Raw genomic sequence first — 20,830 nt, 5'->3', positions numbered from 1 at the left:
ACACAGCACCGCGTTGTACACTCTGCTGTGAGGGGGGGGGCGGGGTTAATCAAGCCCAATGTTCATCAACCATGTGACCTCACACAGCTCTCTGATTGGCTGCTGCGGATCACGTGACACCATGACGCGTCGTCATAGAGACCGACTCCACCCGCACCGGCCACTTCGCAGCCCCGTTGTGAAAACAAGCGCTCCCTAACAGATGTTAGTGGGCGGGGCTTGGAGTGCGTGCGAAGAGGCGATTGGCTGACCGCAGCTGCGGCGGGCTGAGCTCTGATTGGTCAGAAGTAGAGAGCGGAGCTGTCAGTCACAGAGACGCCCCGCCCCCGGGCTCAGACTGCGGACTACTCCGGACCAGGAACCCAACACTCCCCGGATTATTATTGTTATTATTAACTACAGATCATAGATCAGGTGATCGATCGGCTGTGATCGATCGGCAGTGATCGGGGTTCGATGTCCCGGCTGCTGGAGAGCAGGAGACAGGACAGGATGAAGGAGATCAACCTGAAGGTGAGAGGAAAAGAAAGAAAGGAAGGAACCGAGCAGCGGGCGCGTGCACACAGACTTTAATGATCGATAGTGATCGTGATCGATAGTGATCGATAGTGATCGATTAGCAGAGAGCGGACAATCTCAGAGACACATTAGGTCTGTTCCGCTTTGTCCGCTCACATCTGCTCCGTTACTACAGATGTGGAGGATCGATAGTTATGGTAGAGGATCGATGATCAGGTGATCAGCTGTGTGTGTGTGTGTGTGTGTGCGTAGGAGCGGTGTGTGTGTGTGTGTGTGTGTGAGAGAGAAACACTGGAGAAGTTCAGAAACGGGAAACACTTTTTTTTTTCTCTTCAGTTCTGACTGAAAACCGGGTTTACGTTTCTATACAACGGAGAGTGTGTGTGCGCGTGTTTGCGCGCGCGCGCGCGTGTGTGTGTTCACTGTGTACCTGTGTATCTGTGTACCTGTACACAGTGAACACACTTTCCCGGTGTCTCGGTGTGTGTGTGTGTGTGTGTGTGTGTCCGTTAGCAGCAGCGTGGCCGCTTTGTCCTGCAGGAGGAAACGGGGGGAGGGGAGCTCTGTGTGTGTGTGTGTGTGTGTGTGTGTGTGTGTGTGTGTGTGTGTGGTGTGTGTGTGTGTGTTCAAACAGGAAGTGTCGGTCAGGAGAGAAGGTGGATGTTTGACCTTTGACCTGTAAAATATAAACAAACTGACACTTTTATTTTGAATCCTGAAAAAAGGTTTTAGTTTCTTAGATATATAGTTACTTTATGACTCCTGCAAGGGGACAGAGAGAGATATTCATGTAACATAATATTCATGTAACATTAATATTAGTGCTGGGCAACGATTACTTAATGTTTAATCTTGATTTATCTCATTGTTCTGCACAAAGTTCAATAATGAATTAAAAGTAGTGTATTACTCACTGTTATTTTAAAGTACTGCTGTATGAACTAAAGTACAATAACATTTGGTTTGAATCACTTTAAACAGATCAGGTTCGTTTTAACAGCAGTATTCTTCACACAGTATCAGTTATATTTCTACTATCTGTGCTCAGTGTGTGACTTTATTTAAACGTTCCACTGCTGTGCAACATGAATACAATGTTCCACACGTTTCATCAAAATGTGTGTCTTCTGTCTTCATACAGTCAGAGCATGTGAACGCAGCTCCCACTGTTCATCAACATAATGCACCGTAACTCAGAGGTGACGACGGTTACCCGGAGATGTCCGGTAGTCTCCGGTGAGAGACGGCCGGTGCGCGTTGTGACTCCGTCTCTTTTGTAGTCCTCTCCTCTTCATAGACTCGTGTGTTGTTCTGGTGACGGTGCGTCTGGAGGGAGGCTCCTACGTGACGTCATTCATGATCCTCAGAACGTTCCTCAGACCGACGTCTTCTCAACACTAGTCGTCCTGCAGTTTTATCTCTCCACTTCTCTGTGGCGTCTGTTAGCTTGTCTCATCATCACTTTGAGACTCGTTCATCATCATAAAAATATATCTTCATCTCTTCATATAACATTTTACATCTTTAAACACGGAGATAACAGAACATTTTACATCTTTAAACACGGAGATAACAGAACATTTTACATCTTTAAACACAGAGATAACAGAACATTTTACATCTTTAAGCACGGAGATAACGGAACATTTTACATCTTTAAACACAGAGATAACAGAACATTTTACATCTTTAAGCACGGAGATAACGGAACATTTTACATCTTTAAACGCGGAGATAACGGAACATTTTACATCTTTAAACGCGGAGATAACGGAACATTTTACATCTATAAACGCGGAGATAACGGAACATTTTACATCTTTAAACGCGGAGATAACGGAACATTTTACATCTTTAAACGCGGAGATAACGGAACATTTTACATCTTTAAACGCGGAGATAACGGAACATCCACATCTTTAAACACGGCGATAACAGAACATTTTACATCTTTAAACGCGGAGATAACGGAACATTTTACATCTTTAAACGCGGAGATAACGGAACATTTTACATCTTTAAACGCGGAGATAACGGAACATCCACATCTTTAAACACGGCGATAACAGAACATTTTACATCTTTAAACACGGAGATAACGGAACATTTTACATCTTTAAACACGGAGATAACGGAACATTTTACATCTTTAAACGCGGAGATAACGGAACATTTTACATCTTTAAACGCGGAGATAACGGAACATTTTACATCTTTAAACGCGGAGATAACGGAACATTTTACATCTATAAACGCGGAGATAACGGAACATTTTACATCTTTAAACGCGGAGATAACGGAACATTTTACATCTTTAAACGCGGAGATAACGGAACATTTTACATCTTTAAACGCGGAGATAACGGAACATTTTACATCTATAAACGCGGAGATAACGGAACATTTTACATCTTTAAACGCGGAGATAACGGAACATTTTACATCTTTAAACGCGGAGATAACGGAACATTTTACATCTTTAAACGCGGAGATAACGGAACATTTTACATCTTTAAACGCGGAGATAACGGAACATCAACATCTCCTCACAGGGGGAGGATCTGAATCCAGAGTTCAGGGCCGCTGTAGATCCAGAAACCACCAAACAGACAGAACTCTTTCCCTCCTGTCACATGACTCACATCAGTTACCTGTTACTCACCAGAGTCTTTATTGTTACTGAGGTTCTTCTGGTTTCATGTTTCTGCCTCTTTTCAAACCTCATGTCCTCCCTCCTCCCCCTCCTATCCTCCCTCCCCTCCCCCCTCTCTCTGTCTCATGACCCCCCCCCCCCTCAGACAGAGGTCTCTTTATTTCTCTCCATCACTGAGCTCTTTATTTATTGATCAGCTGATCACTGACTGTCACCAGATCATTGAACCTCTTCTACAAATATATAATATTATTATTTAATATGTTTCACTTTACTGAGAATCAAACTGAGAAATAAACTGTGATTCTACATAACAACACACACACACACACACACACACACACACACACACACACACACACACACACACTTCCTCTTCCTGCCCCTCCCAGTTCAGAGAAGAAGTTAATGTGAAAAACAGTCAGAACAGAAAGCAGAAGTTCAGACAGAGAGAGAGACAAAGAGAGAGACAGAGAGACAGAGAGAGAGAGAGAGACAGACAGACAGACAGACAGAGAGACAGACAGACAGAGAGAGACAGAGAGAGAGAGACAGAGAGACAGAGAGAGAGAGAGACAGATTCTACTTCCTGTCCATGACGTCATCATCGTCATCATGAGGAAGATATGAGACGTTTACACAGCAGACCTGATCAGAGCTACTCTGTTAGCTCTGATAGCTCTACTTCTCTCTAGTGTCCACCAGGGGGCGACTCCTCTGGTTGTATAGAAGTCTAGTCTAAAATGACTCTACTTCTCTCTTGATTTATTCCCTCAGTAAACATTGTAAACATGAGTTTATGGTCTCAATCTCTAGTTTACAGCCTTCTTCAATACAGCATGATGTTCATTTAGTACATTATGCTCCATTTAGAGTCAAACAGACCATAAAGAGGGGATGATTTAGGGGCGGGGCTACACGCTGATTGACAGGTCTCTACCTCCTCCTCAGTCCAAATATGGTCACTTCCTGTTCACTGGTTGCAAAAAAACAAGATGGCGACGGCCAAAACAAAGACCTCGATGCTTCAAACGTCCAAAAACCAGCTCCATGTTTTGTTGGTCAGGTTGTCGTTAAAGATGGCCGCCTTGTTGGTTAACGTCACGTTACTGTGGTGATCCTTCCGAGCGTTAGATTCAGTCTGAATCACCTGACTCTGAGTTCATTATGAGGTCACAGTGCTGGTTTCTATCTGGACTACATCTCCCATGAGGCTTTGCTGCTCCGTTCAATGGAAGCAGCTGATTGGTTGTTTCCAGCTCGTCGCTCCTGGACTTTTTGAACCTTTTTCCCAACTTTCCCATGATGCCCTGCTGCTTCCTGTTGTGTGTGTAACACGTCCGTCTGTCCTCAGAACAAGGAGAAGGTGCGTCTGAAGGAGCGAGAGAAGGAGGCGCGAGAGAGGGAGGCGCGATACTCCAACGGCCACCTGTTCACCTCCCTGACGGTGTCGTCCACCACGCTGTGCTCCTCCTGCAACAGGAGCATCACGGCCAAGGAGGCGCTCAGCTGCCCAGGTAATACTCTAATACATCAGTTTATATGTATATATACACATGTTTATACTAATACATCAGTTTATATGTATATATACACATGTATATACTAATACATCAGTTTATATGTATATATACACATGTATATACTAATACATCAGTTTATATGTATATATACACATGTATATACTAATACATCAGTTTATATGTATATATACACATGTATATACTCTAATACATCAGTTTATATGTACATATACACATGTATATACTAATACATCAGTTTATATGTATATATACACATGTATATACTAATACATCAGTTTATATGTATATATACACATGTATATACTCTAATACATCAGTTTATATGTATATATACACATGTATATACTAATACATCAGTTTATATGTATATATACACATGTATATACTAATACATAAGTTTATATGTATATATACACATGTATATACTCTAATACATCAGTTTATATGTATATATACACATGTGTATGCTCTAATACATCAGTTTATATGTATATATACACATGTGTATACTCTAATACATCAGTTTATATGTACATATACACATGTGTATACTCTAATACATCAGTTTATATGTACATATACACATGTGTATACTCTAATACATCAGTTTATATGTATATATACACATGTATATACTCTAATACATCAGTTTATATACTGTGTATATATATATATCCTGTATATATACTGTATACATCAGTATATATATATACTTATTTATATATATAACTCAAACACGTTCATTCTCTTATAATACAGAAGAGGAGAATATTTAACACAACAAATGAAAAACAAACATGAAGCACGACCTGTGTGTGTGTGTGTGTTTAGTGTGTGTGTGTGTGTGTGTGTGTGTGAGTGTGTTTAGTGTGTGTGTGTGTGTGTGTTTAGTGTGTGTGTGTGTGTGTGTGTGTGTAACAGATGGTGTGTTAATCCTCCTCACAATGAACAGATGTACTTCTTCAGATTTTCAGATTAACACACACACTTTATCCTGCGTTGTGATTGGCTGCTGAGGTTGAACCCTGAGAACTGGGTCGAGGGGACACATGTGTTAAATTTTAGTGTGTGTGTTCAATGTGTGTGTGTGTTTAATGTGTGTGTGTGTCTGTCTGTGTGTGTGTTTAATGTGTGTGTGTGTGTGCGTGTGTGTTTTTTAATGTATGTGTGTGTGTGTTTAATGTGTGTGTGTGTGTGTGTGTGTGTGTGTGTGTGTGTGTGTGTGTGTGTGTGTATGTGTGTGTGTGTTTAATGTGTATTTTCAAACTAAATTTATGAAAAGAAACACTACACACTTTACAACACCCAACGTGTGTGTGTGTGTTTTAAAGTGATGACATCATCCTAACTGGAACGGAAAAATATTTTTTATAGAGGACTGATTGTTGTGTTTGTGTGTGTGTGTATGTCTGTGTGTTTGTGTGTGTGTATGTCTGTGTGTTTGTGTGTGTGTGTGTGTGTGTGTGTGTGTGTGTGTGTGTGTGTATGTGTGTGTGACCACAAAAAAACAGTCTGCAGTCTATTTTTTCCTCGTCTTCGCTTTTGTTTTTTTCAGGACTGTTGACTTTAGATTTCTTTAGAAGTTCTTTGAGATCATAAAAAATGTTCTGAAGATCCTTAAAGAACTTAATGAGTCACTGAACAGGTTCCATGGTTCTAGTGGAGGTTCTATGGGTCCAGAACCAGAAACCAACTGCAGAATCTGTTTGGTTCTTGTTTGTACTGTGACTTACGGGTGTACTGTGACGTACTGGTGTACTGTGACGTACTGGTGTACTGTGACGTACGGGTGTACTGTGACGTACTGGTGTACTGTGACGTACTGGTGTACTGTGACGTACGGGTGTACTGTGACGTACGGGTGTACTCTGACGTACTGGTGTACTGTGACGTATGGGTGTACTACTGTGACGTACGGGTGTACTCTGACGTACGGGTGTACTCTGACATACGGGTATACTCTGATGTACTGGTGTACTGTGACGTACGGGTGTACTGTGACGTATGGTTGTACTCTGAGGTACTGGTGTACTGTGACGTACTGGTGTACTGTGACGTACGGGTGTACTACTGTGACGTACGGGTGTACTGTGACGTACGGGTGTACTCTGACGTACTGGTGTACTGTGACGTACGAGTGTACTGTGACGTACGGGTGTACTGTGGCCTACGAGTGTACTGTGAGCTACGGGTGTACTCTGACGTACTGGTGTACTGTGACGTACGGGTGTACTGTGACGTACTGGTGTACTGTGATTTACGGGTGTACTGTGACGTTCTGGTGTACTGTGACTTACGGGTGTACTGTGACCTACGGGTGTACTGTGACGTACTGGTGTACTCTGACGTACGGGTGTACTCGGCCCTATGGGTCTACTGTGACGTACTGGTGTACTGTGACTTACGGGTACACAATATGACTAACATTTTTCTGACCAGCTACCTGTCTCTCTCTCTGTCTGTCTGCCTGTCTGTCTCTCAGCATGTAACGTCACCATCCATAACCGCTGCAGAGACAGTCTGGCCAGCTGTGCCAAGATGAAGCAACGGGTAAGAACTGTCTATCTGTCTTCACTGGTTACCTGTCTGTCTCTCTGTCTCTGTCTCTGCCCGTCTGTTCTGATTGCCTGTCTGTCTGTTTCTCTGTCTGACTCTGTGCCTGCCTGTCTGTCTCTCTGTCTGTCTGACTCTCTGCCTGCCTGTCTGTCTCTCTGTCTCTCTGCCTGTCTCTCTGTCTGTCTGTCTCTCTCTTTGTCTGTCTCTCTGCCTGTCTGTCTGTCTCTCTCTTTGTCTGTCTCTCTGCCTGTCTGTCTGTCTCTCTCTCTGTCTGTCTGTTCTGATTGCCTGTCTGTCTCTCTGTCTGTCTGTCTCTCTGTCTCTCTGTCTGTCTCTCTTTCTCTTTGTCTGTCTCTCTCTCTGTCTGTCTGTTCTGATTGCCTGTCTGTCTCTCTCTAACAGCAACAGAAGCTGACGCTGTCAAGAAACAGTTCAGCTCTGCAGAACGTCACCATGCGCACCAAAAGTGAGTCAACCTGTCTGTCTCTCTTCCTGTCTGTCTGTCTGTCTGTCACATTGAAGGGCACTATCCAGCTGCATTGTGGGAATCGTAGAATCCAGTGTTCATTCTGTTTGTGTCTCTCAGGATAGAAACTGGTTGTATTTGTTGTATTTATAATCGATCAGATTCTACATCAAATATCTGTGGTGTTTCTTTACACAGATAAAGTTTCTGTGTAAAGAAACACAGTTTCTTTTCTTCTTCTCTTGTTTCTTTAAAGGTGAAGAAGAAGAGCATTCATTCTTCTTCTTCTGTTCTTTCATCTTGACGTTGTGTTTTCTGTCCTCAGCTCCGATGATGAAGGAGCGTCCCAGCTCGGCCATCTATCCCTCCGACAGTCTTCGTCAGTCTTTGCCCCGACGCGTTCGCTCCGGTCTCTCATTGGCCAAGAGCGTCTCCACCAATAACATCGCAGGGTGAGAGCAAGCTGCCGCCTGATTGGTTGTTGGGTGTATTTATTACTATGTATAATACAAGGTTTAATGTGTTTTTAATATTCTGCTGAATCATTTCTACTGAGTGTAGAGTGTCTCCACCTGTCTCACTCTCACCTGTCTCTCTCCACCTGTCTCACTCTCACCTGTCTCTCCACCTGTCTCACTCTCACCTGTCTCTCCACCTGTCTCACTCTCACCTGTCTCTCCACCTGTCTCATTCTCACCTGTCTCTTCCTCCACCTGTCTCACTCTCACCTGTCTCTCCCTCCACCTGTCTCATTCTCACCTGTCTCTCCCTCCACCTGACTCATTCTCACCTGTCTCTCCCTCCACCTGTCTCACTCTCACCTGTCTCTCCACCTGTCTTACTCTCACCTGTCTCTCTACCTGTCTCACTCTCACCTGTCTCCCTCTCACCTGTCTCTCCCTCCACCTGTCTCACTCTCACCTGTCTCTTCCTCCACATGTCTGTCTCTCAGGATGAGTGAGGAGTCTGTGGGTCTCAGGAGGATTCTGTCTCAGTCCACTGAGTCTCTGAACTTCAGGAGCAGGACTCTGTCCATGGAGTCTCTGACTGACGACGGTCTGTAGCTTCATATCACCTATGTAGAGTTTATAATAATGTCTTCTCTTATCAGCACATTGTTGTTATTGTCATTATTGTGTGTGTGCAGGTGAGTGGTGGTGGAGCCCCCTGCTGGAGGAGCTGCAGGAGGAGGGCAGCTGTGTTCAGGCGGACAGCTGGAGTCTCGTTGTGGAGAAAAACTTCCTGCAGACGCTTCATAAAGATCTGATTAAGAAACAGGACGTCATCTACGGTATGAAAATAATATAATATAGAAATATGTATACATATTTATAAATATACATATATATATATAAATATAAAATATATATATATATATATATAAATATATATAAATATATATAATATATAAATATGTATACATATTTATAAATATACATATATATAAATATAAAATATATATATATTTATATATATATATATATATATAAATATATATAAATATATATAATATATAAATATGTATACATATTTATAAATATACATATATATAAATATAAAATATATATATATATATATATATATATATATATATAAATATATATAAATATATGAATATGTATACATATTTATAAATATATATATATATCTGCTGACCGTCAGCATAAACCATCTTCTGTCCCTCAGAGTTGATCCAGACTGAGTTCCACCACGTACGGACCCTGAGGATCATGGAGGGTGTGTACCGGAGGGGGATGCTGGAGGAGGTGATGCTGGAGGCGGCCGTGGTTCACACCATCTTCCCCTGTCTGGACCAGCTGCTGGAGTGGCACTCGGCCTTCCTGTCAGAGCTGCTGAGCCGCAGGAGGGAGGGTCTGACGGAGGGCAGCTCCTCCAACTTCACCGTCCGCTGCATCGGAGACCTGCTGCTCAGACAGGTACCTGAACCTCACACAGGATCAAACCGCTTCTCCTGCTGGACGTCTTCAATCATTACAGATACTATCAATCCTTCTACTTCCTCTCACATACTATAACACATGAAGAGTCTCATCATATTTAATGACGTCATCACCCTAAAAAGAAGATGTCAGATGTTGAACTTTAATAACAAAGTTGTGAATGAAGCTTCTACTCAAAAAAGAGTGATAGAAGAAGAAGACCCTTAAACCTGAGAACCAGGAAGTGAAGTCAAATCAAATACTTAAAATGTCCCTTTAACTAACTGCGTGTGTGTGTGTGTGTGTGTGTGTGTGTGTGTGTGTGTCTGTCTCTGTGTCTCTGTGTGTGTGTCTCTGTGTGTGTGTGTGTGTGTGTGTGTGTGTGTGTGTGTGTGTGTGTGTGTCTCTGTGTCTCTGTGTCTCTGTGTGTGTGTGTGTGTGTGTGTGTCTCTGTGTCTCTGTGTCTCTGTGTCTCTATATGTGTGTGTGTGTGTGCGTGTGTGTGTGTGTGTGTGTGTGTGTGTGTGTGTGTAGTTCTCAGGTCAGTGTGCAGACGACATGAAGAAACTTTACTCTGAGTTCTGCAGTCGACACCCGAAAGCTGTGAAACTCTACAAAGAAGTTTTAACTCGAGACCGAAGGCTGCAGCAGTTTGTCAGGGTGAGTACCAGGACCACAATCTGGACCAAGACCACAATCTAGACCAGGAACAGGATTTGAGTCTGGACCTGGAACTAGACCCAGTTTAGAGGGCTTGAGAACTTCAGTCTGGTTTGATCTGGTTCAAATAGCTAGACCTGGTTTAGACTAGACCTGGTTTAGGCTAGACCTGGTTTAGACTACCCCTGGTTTAGACTAGACCTGGTTTAGACTAGTCCTGGTTTAGACTAGACCTGGTTTTGTTTATTCAGGTCCATTAAATTTGGTTCAGACCTAGTTTACACTTGAGACTGGTTTAGCCTGATCTTAGTCTAAGTCCAGGTCCTGGTTTAGTCTTGTTCCTCCAGATCTAGACCTGGGTTTGCTCCAGTATAGAGACTATGGTCTGAACTGGTGTAGACTGGTGTAGACCTGATGTAGACTGGTGTAGACTGATGTAGACTGGTGTAGACCTGATGTAGACTGGTGTAGACTGGTGTAGACCTGATGTAGACTGATGTAGACTGGTGTAGACCTGATGTAGACTGGTGTAGACTGGTGTAGACCTGATGTAGACTGGTGTAGACTGATGTAGACTGGTGTAGACCTGATGTAGACTGATGTAGACTGGTGTAGACCTGGTGTAGACCTGATGTAGACTGGTGTAGACTGGTGAAGACTGGTGTAGACCTGGTGTGTGTTGATGTTCTCTCTCCATCCCATAATGCCCAGCGAGCCGGTCGTGGTCCTCTGCTGCGTCGTCATGGCGTCCAGGAGTGCATCCTGCTGGTGACTCAGCGAATCACAAAGTATCCGGTCCTGATCCAGAGGATCCTCGACAACACCAAAGGTACTATGACCTCTGATCTCTGATGACCTCTGACCCTGTGACCTTTAATGACCTCTGATGACTTCTTACAGGTAATGAAGAGGAGGCGCAGACGTTGAGACGGGCTCTGGTCCTCCTGAAGGAGCTGATTGGCTCGGTGGACCAGGAGGTTCTGGAGCTGGACCGGACCAGGAGGCTCCAGGAGATCCAGGCGCGTCTGGACCCCCGGGCTCAGACGGAGGTCCGAGGAGGAGGAGTCTTCATGGGCGGAGAGCTGCTGAGGAGGAGGCTCCTCCACGAGGGGACACTCCTCTGGAAGGTCCAGGGCTCCAGGATGAAAGGTAGCGTCACATGTTTACCTGCTGTGATGTCACACCTGCTGTGATGTCACACCGAGCTCACACCTGTGTGTTTGTCTCCAGATGTGCAGGTCCTGTTGATGTCAGACATCTTGGTTTTCCTTCAGGAGAAAGATCAGAAGTTCACCTTTGCGTCACTGGTGAGTCACACCTGGTCACACCTGCACCTCCTCATGGGCCTCCTCCTCCTGAGTGACAACCGTGTAGCATTAAAGCATGGTGGAATTAACAAGATAGCTAACCAGCAGACAGTTGGCTAGTTAGCTTGCTTGCTAATTTCACCATTTAACGCTACACTGGATACAGAAAATGAGCTGAACTGTGGCTGGTGTAACGGTCCCTAGCTAACTAGTTAGCTAGATAGCTAATTAGCTAACTAGCCAGCCATCCGTCTCCAGAGCTGCGTCCCATAACAACTAACAACAATCCCCATTTTCTGTAAGAGAAAAACAGTTCAATGTCTATTTCTATGGTCTCACCTGTCTGTCTACCTGTCTGTCTCCCTGACCATATACCTGTCTCTCCACCTGTCTCTCAGGACAAGTCTCCGGTGGTCTCTCTGAATAACCTGATCGTCAGAGACATAGCCAATCAGGAGCGAGGGATGTACCTGATCAGTGCCTCCACCCCTCCAGAGATGTACGAGCTGCACGCTTCATCCAAAGAAGGCCGGAAGACCTGGATGAGCCGCATCCAGCAGACTGCTCTCAGGTCAGTACCTCATATAGTACTTCATAGTACCTCACAGTACCTCACAGTACCATATACTATCTTATAGTACCTCACAGTATGTCACAGTACCTTATAGTACATCATAGTACTTTATAATACATCACAGTACCATATAGTACCTCAGAGTACGTCACAGTACCTCATAGTACTGATAATAATAATAATACATAATATATACATGTACACTATGAAGTATACTAGTAAGTTCACTATGAAGTACACTATGAAGTACACTATGAAGTTCACTATGAAGTACACTATGAAGTACACTATGAAGTTCACTATGAAGTACATTATGAAGTTCAGTATGAAGTTCAGTATGAAGTTCATTATGAAGTTCACTATGAAGTACACTATGAAGTACACTATGAAGTTCATTATGAAGTTCACTATAAAGTACACTATGATGTTCACTATGAAGTACATTATGAAGTTCAGTATGAAGTACACTATGAAGTTCACTATGAAGTTCACTATGAAGTACACTATGAAGTTCACTATGAAGTTCACTATAAAGTACACTATGAAATTCACTATGAAGTACACTATGAAGTACACTATGAAGTTCACTATGAAGTACACTATGAAGTTCTCTATGAAGTACACTATGAAGTTCACTATGAAGTTCACTATGAAGTTCACTATGAAGTTCACTATAAAGTACACTATGAAATTCACTATGAAGTACACTATGATGTTCACTATGAAGTTCACTATGAAGTACACTATGAAGTTCTCTATGAAGTACACTATGAAGTTCACTATGAAGTTCACTATGAAGTTCTCTATGAAGTACACTATGAAGTACACTATGAAGTTCACTATGAAGTACACTATGAAGTTCACTATAAAGTACACTATGAAATTCACTATGAAGTACACTATGAAGTTCATTATGAAGTACATTATGAAGTACACTATGAAGTTCACTATGAAGTTCACTGTGAAGTACACTATGAAGTTCACTATGAAGTACACTATGACGTTCTCTATGAAGTACACTATGAAGTTCACTATGAAGTTCACTATGAAGTTCTCTATGAAGTACACTATGAAGTACACTATGAAGCTCACTATGAAGTACACTATGAAGTTCACTATGAAGTTCACTATAAAGTACACTATGATGTTCACTATGAAGTACATTATGAAGTACATTATGAAGTTCAGTATGAAGTTCACTATGAAGTACACTATGAAGTTCACTATAAAGTACACTATGAAATTCACTATGAAGTACACTATGAAGTTCTCGATGAAGTACACTATGAAGTTCACTATGAAGTTCACTATGAAGTTCACTGTGAAGTTCTCTATGAAGTACACTATGAAGCTCACTATGAAGTACACTATGAAGTTCACTATGAATTTCACTATGAAGTACACTATGAAGTTCACTATGAAGTTCTCTATGAAGTACACTATGAAATTCACTATGAAATTCACTATGAAGTACACTATGAAGTTCACTATGAATTTCACTATGAAGTTCACTATGAAGTTCACTATGAAGTTCACTATGAAATTCACTATGAAATTCACTATGAAGTACACTATGAAGTTCATTATGAAGTACATTATGAAGTACACTATGAAGTTCATTATGAAGTTCATTATGAAGTACACTATGAAGTTCATTATGAAGTTCATTATGAAGTTCACAATGAAGTTCACTATGAAGTACATTATGAAGCACACTATGAAGTTCACTATGAAATTCACTATGAAGTACATTATGAAGTACACTATGAAGTTCATTATGAAGTTCACTATGAAGTTCACTATGAAGTACATTATGAAGCACACTATGAAGTTCATTATGAAGTTCATTATGAAGTTCACTATGAAGTTCACTATGAAGTTCATTATGAAGTACACTATGAAGTTCATTATGAAGTTCATTATGAAGTTCACTATGAAGTTCACTATGAAGTACATTATGAAGCACACTATGAAGTTCACTATGAAATTCACTATGAAGTACATTATGAAGTACACTATGAAGTTCATTATGAAGTACATTATGAAGTTCACTATGAAGTACATTATGAAGTACACTATGAAGTTCATTATGAAGTTCATTATGAAGTTCACTATGAAGTACACTATGAAGTTCATTATGAAGTTCATTATGAAGTACATTATGAAGTTCACTATGAACTATGAAGTACATTATGAAGTACACTATGAAGTTCACTATGAAGTACATTATGAAGTACATTATGAAGTACACTATGAAGTTCACTATGAAGTACATTATGAAGTACACTATGAAGTACATTATGAAGTACACTATGAAGTTCACTATGAAGTACATTATGAAGTACACTATGAAGTTCACTATGAAGTACATTATGAAGTACACTATGAAGTTCACTATGAAGTACATTATGTAGTAATTCATGTTTTTTTCTGCAGATGTCCGTCCAGAGACGAGTTTCCTCTCATCGAGACTGAAGACAAAGCTTTACTGCGCAGACTCAGAGGTACAACTCCTCCTCCTCATTCACCTCCTACACCTCATCCTACAGCTCCTCCTCCTTCACCTCCTACTTCTCCTCTTCATTCACCTCCTACACCTCATCCTACAGCTCCTCCTCCTTCACCTCCTACTTCTCTTCCTCATTCACCTCCTACACCTCATCCTACAGCTCCTCCTCCTTCACCTCCTACTCCTCCTCCTCATTCACCTCCTACACCTCATCCTACAGCTCCTCCTCCTTCACCTCCTACTCCTCCTCATTCACCTCCTACACCTCATCCTACAGCTCCTCCTCCTTCACCTCCTACTCCTCCTCCTCATTCACCTCCTACACCTCATCCTACAGCTCCTCCTCCTTCACCTCCTACTCCTCCTCCTCATTCACCTCCTACACCTCATCCTACAGCTCCTCCTCCTTCACCTCCTACTCCTCCTCCTCATTCACCTCCTACACCTCATCCTACAGCTCCTCCTCCTTCACCTCCTACTTCTCCTCTTCATTCACCTCTTACACCTCATCCTACAGCTCCTCCTCCTTCACCTCCTACTTCTCCTCCTCATTCACCTCCTACACATCATCCCACAGCTCCTCCTTCTTCACCTCCTTCATCTTTTTCTCTTGCTGTTTCTTGTCTGGTCATGAAATGTCTTTTAATAAAAATAAAATGTACTTCAGATGTAATTCAACATTTTTCCTCCTCCTGCTCCTCAGCTGACATTCAGCAGAAGGACAGGGAGGTGCTGGAGCTCCTCCAGGAGCGAGTGACTCTGTTTTCTGATCTGGTGGAGGCGACAGGAAGAGGAGGAGGAGATGAAGAAGGAGGTGTGGAGCTCAGCAGCACCTCCTCCTCCTGCAGGAACCTGTTCAGGGCAGACACTCCTCACGCTCCTCAGGCGGAACCGCTCCTCACCTCCTCCATCACTGAGGGTGAGTCTCCTTCTTCTCCTTCTTCTCCTTCTTCTTCTTCTTCTTCTCCTTCTTCTTCTTCTTCTTCTTCTCCTTCTTCTTCTTCTCCTTCTTCAGATTAAACCTCAGAGTCAAAATGAACTGTATATCTGTGTATATATATCTGTGTATATATTGTATATCTGTGTATATATATCTGTGTATATATTGTATATCTGTGTATATATATATCTGTGTATATATTGTATATCTGTGTATATATATCTGTGTATATATTGTATATCTGTGTATATATATCTGTGTATATATTGTATATCTGTGTATATATATCTGTGTATATATTGTATATCTGTGTATATATCTGTGTATATATTGTATATCTGTGTATATATATATCTGTGTATATATTGTATATCTGTGTATATATCTGTGTATATATTGTATATCTGTGTATATATATATCTGTGTATATATTGTATATCTGTGTATATATCTGTGTATATTTATCTTTATTTCTTCTAGTGGACAAACTGACTGAACTTCTTCTGAACTCTAAAGTCCACAAATCCTTCATAACCAACGGCAACCAGGAGCTCAGCAGTGAGTCACCGTCACCTGACCACACCCATAACCTAAGTTTCATTTAATTTCATTTAATTTCATTTAATTTCATTTTTTAGAAAATGTTTATAAAAACAGAAATTATCACATTTAAGAAGAACATTTTTTTTGGTTCTTTTTAACCTAAATAATTATAGCTGGTAATCAACGTCTTTGTGTCCTTGTGTCCTTGTGTCCTTGTGTCTTTGTGTCTTTGTGTCCTTGTGTCCTTGTGTCTTTGTGTCTTTGTGTCCTTGTGTCTTTGTGTCCTTGTGTCTTTGTGTCTTTGTGTCCTTGTGTCCTTGTGTCTTTGTGTCTTTGTGTCCTTGTGTTTTCGTGTCCATGTGTCTTTGTGTCTTCGTGTCCTTGTGTTTTTGTGTCTTTGTGTCTTCGTGTCTCCTCTCAGATGGAGACTCTGGTTCTCTGAACGGTTCCTTTGAGATCAACAGCAGCTCCTCAAAGGTAAAAATCACCTTTTTCACTTAATTTGAACTAAAACAATGAAAACCAAATTTTAACAAAACACAAAAACAAAACATTCAAAAACATATTCAGGTGAAGTTTAATTATATATTACAATATACACTGTATATAGAATATATAGAACATATATAGAACTTGATGTTGTGGTGAACTTCAGCCTACAACAACAACAACAACACCAAACCTTTTCTTCTTCACTTGTTCTTAAATCATAAACACACATAGTAGTGAACAGAAACATTTAAAAAGTCATCATCGTCTTGTTTTTGTCTCTCAGGACAGAAACGGGAACCAGCTGCAGGAACGCAGCCTGAACGAGGTGAAGAGATACTTCCTGTTTCGTGATCATGTGACACAGAAATAAAACATATTTACAGAATATTTCACATCAATAAAAAACAAACTTGTACGTTTTTTTGGCTCGTTCAGCGAGCTAAAGAGCAGAAGTCTTTAAGGGAAGATGCAGACAGTTTCTGTCCAATCAGAGCGCTCGTTAACATGTGACACGTGTCCTCTCCACAGGAGGTCCGTCAGCGATTGGTCGGTCTGAGCATGCAGCTTCACGCCCTGCAGGTCTGGAACTAATTTATCATCCATCAATCATGAAGAATATAGTTATCTTATGAATAAACTGACCTCTGACTCTCTGACTCCCCCTCCAGGCTGCTGTGATTCGTCAGGATTCGATCCTGGAGCTGTCCATCACAATAGACCCCGCCCCCTTGTCTACCACAGGCCCCGCCCCGCGCATCACTCGGTCGTTGTCCCGGGACGCCGGCATGGACGCCGGTGGAGAGGCGGTGCTGCTGCGTCGACAGGTGGAGCTACTGCAGGAGGAAGTGACACGTCTACGTAGGAGGGGGGAGGAGCCTACACGAGAGGGGGCGGAGCCAGGGAGCAAAAAGAAGAGTAACGTAGAGATCAGTAACGTCATCAAAGGAGAACAGGTGAGTTAACCAGGATAAACTAAGCTGGGATAAAGTAAACCAGGATAAACTAAGCTGGGATAAAGTAAACCAGGAGAACAGGTGAGTCCAGAGAGTCAGGTGTTTCACTAGACTCACCTGTAGTCACTAAAGTCTCTAAAGAGAAGGCTCTCACTGCCATTGATTAACGAAACCAAAATACAATAAGCCTGGATAAACTAAGCCAGGATAAACTAAACCAGGATAAACTAAACCAGGATAAACTAAACCAGGATAGAGTAAACCAGGATAAAGTAAACCAGGATATACTAAACCAGGATAAAGTAAACCAGGATATACTAAACCAGGATAAAGTAAGCCAGAATAAAATTAACCAGGATAAAGTAAACCAAAATAAAGTTAACCAGGATAAAGTAAACCAGGATAAAATAAGCCAGGATAATGTAAACCAGGATAAACTAAGCCAGGATAAAGTAAACCAGGATAAACTAAGCCAGGATTTACTAAAGCAGGATAAACTAAGCCAGAATAAAATGAACCAGGATAAAGTTGACCAGGAAAAACTAACCTAGCATAAAGTCAACCAGGATATACTAAACCAGAATAAAGTAAACCAGGATAAACTAAGCTAGCATAAAGTAAACCAGGATAAAGTAAGCTAGCATAAAGTCAACCAGGATATACTAAACCAGGTTAAAGTAAATCAGGATAAAGTAAACCAGAATAAAGTAAACCAGGATATACAAAACCAGGATAAAGTAAACCAGGATAAACTAAGCTAGCATAAAGTAAACCAGGATAAAGTAAACCAGGATAAACTAAGCTAGCATAAAGTAAACCAGGATAAAGGAAACCAGGATAAACTAAGCTAGCATAAAGTAAACCAGGATAAACGAAGCTAGCATACAGTAAACCAGGATAAACGAAGCTAGCATACAGTAAACCAGGATAAACTAAGCTAGCATAAAGTAAACCAGGATAAACTAAGCTAGCATACAGTAAACCAGGATAAAGTAACACTCTTGTATCTGAATGACTTACAGCTTGTTTATTAATCTAGTCTGAACCTCCTCAGACTGGACCAACATTTAAATGTTTTCTGTTATTCTGAATCTCTGAACTCTGCTTTAGTAGAACCAAACCTCAGATTCAGGACCACCGTCATGGTTCAGGGTTTAGGAACTAGCTCACGGCTTTGTGGTTTAACAAAACCAAACTAAGCTAAGCTACGGTTTTTGTGTCAGCAGGGGAGCAGGAGGCGGGGGCAGCAGGGAGCTGGAGGCACGCCCCCTCGCACCATTGGCCAGCCAGGACCCCGTTGACCAATTAGACGGCGTCGAGGAAGGAAAGGAGGAGGAAGTGATGAGAATCTCTCCTCGCTCTGACAGCCCCAGAGGTCAGTACGACTCATCACGACTCAGTACGTTTTATTGATCATTATTATACATTAATAACTGTTATTGACCTGTAACCTGTGACCTGTGACCCCTCAGACCTGCAGGACATCCCAGAGGAGAGCGAGTGTGGAGCTGATCCCAGTTAACATCTCAGCTGTATGACCTCAGGGACCTGCTGATGTCACCATGATGTCACCGTGATGTCACCGTGATTACTCATCGCTGTCAGACTTTTATTGTGAAAGCTGGAGATGTCATTTCCTGTTTTACAGAAGTGTCCTGAAGTGTTTTCTGAATGTTGCTGTTAGGTTTAGAAACAGGAAGTATAACCATGTTACCTGTTTACATCATCACGTCAGCTGTAGCCCCGCCCAGACACGTTGGAGTGGGCGGGGCTTTCTTATTGGGAGGGTGGGGTTTATACAGTGTCATAGGACTCAAAGATGAGACGCATTAATGGTCACCACACTACACTACCCAGAATGCCTTTGGATATCAACAACTTAAGTCACAGCCTGCTGTGTTCAGCTGGATTATGATGTTTCTTCTTGTGAGAAACAGTGTAAACTGTATTTATATGGTAATTTAAAGCTAAACGTAGTTTAACATTAGAAACATTATGTAGAACTTTACTATCAAATAGTCCGAGAGACTAAAATCTGTGTGTCTGTCATTTGTGAAAGCAAAAAAAAAAAGAAAAGATTTCAATTTAGGAACATCGTCCAGCCAGAATTTATAAATTTACAGAAATCTTTCCAGAGTGAAACATTTTTTAAAGAATCTCAGAAAGTTTAGTTTGTTTCAGGAACGGGGGGGGGGGGGGGGGGTTATACTGTTGAGTCATAGGTCGGTGGTGTTTTTAAAAAAAACAGGAAGCTGTTTGCTGTCTGACTGAAACATGACATCACTGCTGTCTGTTAGCATGTTAGCATGGCTGTTTCTTTTATACTTGTATAGAACCTGATCATATATTGTCTTATTGATTGGTTGGTTTTAACCAATCAGCTTGTTTGAGGAAGTTTTTATTGAGATAAGATGAAGATGTTAAAGATGGACGTCCAGTCAGTGTTGGTGGTGAATGTAGTTTATTTAAGAAAAAACTTCCTCAGAGCTGCTGTTTTGACCCAGAGTGCTGAATCCTGCAGAGCCTACATGTGCCTAAATGTACCAGGATGCATTGCACGCAAGCTTCTGACGGTCATATCCTCGGATTCATTAATACAGCTGAACACTATAGATGTCCTCGTCCAGGGCGTCCTCGTCCAGGGCGTCCCTGTCCAGAGCGTTATCGTCAAGAGCGTCCTCGTCAAGAGCGTCCTCATCCATAGCGTCCTCTTCAAGAGAGTCGTTGTCCAGAGCGTCCTCATCCATAGCGTCCTCTTCAAGGGCGTCCTCGTCAAAAGCGTCCTCATCCATAGCGTCCTCTTCAAGAGCGTCCTCGTCCAGAGCATCCTCATCCAGAGCGTTATCATCCAGAGCGCGCTCATCAAGAGCATCCTCATCTGAAACGTCCTCATCAAGAGCGTCCTCGTCCAGAGCGTCCTTGTCCATAGAGTTCTTGTCCAGAGCGTCCTCGTTCTTGTCCAGAGCGTCCTCGTCCAGAGCGTCCTCGTCCAGAGCGTCCTCGTCCATAGAGTTCTTGTCCAGCGCGTCCTCGTCCAGAGTGTCCTCGTCAAGAGCGTCCTCTGACCTCATATTATGGGATGCCATCATCACTGTTAGCAATACAAGCAAAGAGAACACCGTAGTTGTTTGTGAGCTCCATGTAGAGCACAGTGCCCTCTGGCTGTGTGGAGGA

At 42.1% G+C, this 20,830-nt stretch overlaps 1 protein-coding gene across 1 annotated transcript; it reads left to right on the top strand.

Annotated features, from left to right (window-relative positions):
- The first annotated feature begins 332 nt into the window (after positions 1-332).
- LOC137887130 (rho guanine nucleotide exchange factor 2-like) lies at positions 333-19,855 on the top strand. The gene is given in 23 exon segments (XM_068729927.1): positions 333-513; positions 4,527-4,689; positions 7,199-7,266; positions 7,675-7,738; positions 8,064-8,190; positions 8,691-8,794; positions 8,886-9,029; positions 9,425-9,675; positions 10,213-10,338; positions 11,050-11,167; positions 11,239-11,487; positions 11,569-11,645; positions 12,044-12,216; positions 14,656-14,723; positions 15,432-15,647; positions 16,149-16,226; positions 16,633-16,688; positions 16,987-17,028; positions 17,232-17,282; positions 17,372-17,656; positions 18,880-18,897; positions 18,899-19,031; positions 19,129-19,855. Coding segments are annotated over 23 exon segments (2,718 nt in total). The 5' UTR covers positions 333-456; the 3' UTR covers positions 19,179-19,855.
- Positions 19,856-20,830: the final 975 nt, after the last annotated feature.

This window comes from Cebidichthys violaceus, unplaced genomic scaffold, assembly GCF_023349555.1.
Source record: "Cebidichthys violaceus isolate CVI_PGR_0920_01 unplaced genomic scaffold, fCebVio1.0.p SCAF_48, whole genome shotgun sequence".
NCBI lineage: Eukaryota > Metazoa > Chordata > Actinopteri > Perciformes > Stichaeidae > Cebidichthys > Cebidichthys violaceus.
Note: the sequence above shows the minus strand (reverse complement) of the source record. Positions and strands in the feature narration are given on the sequence as shown.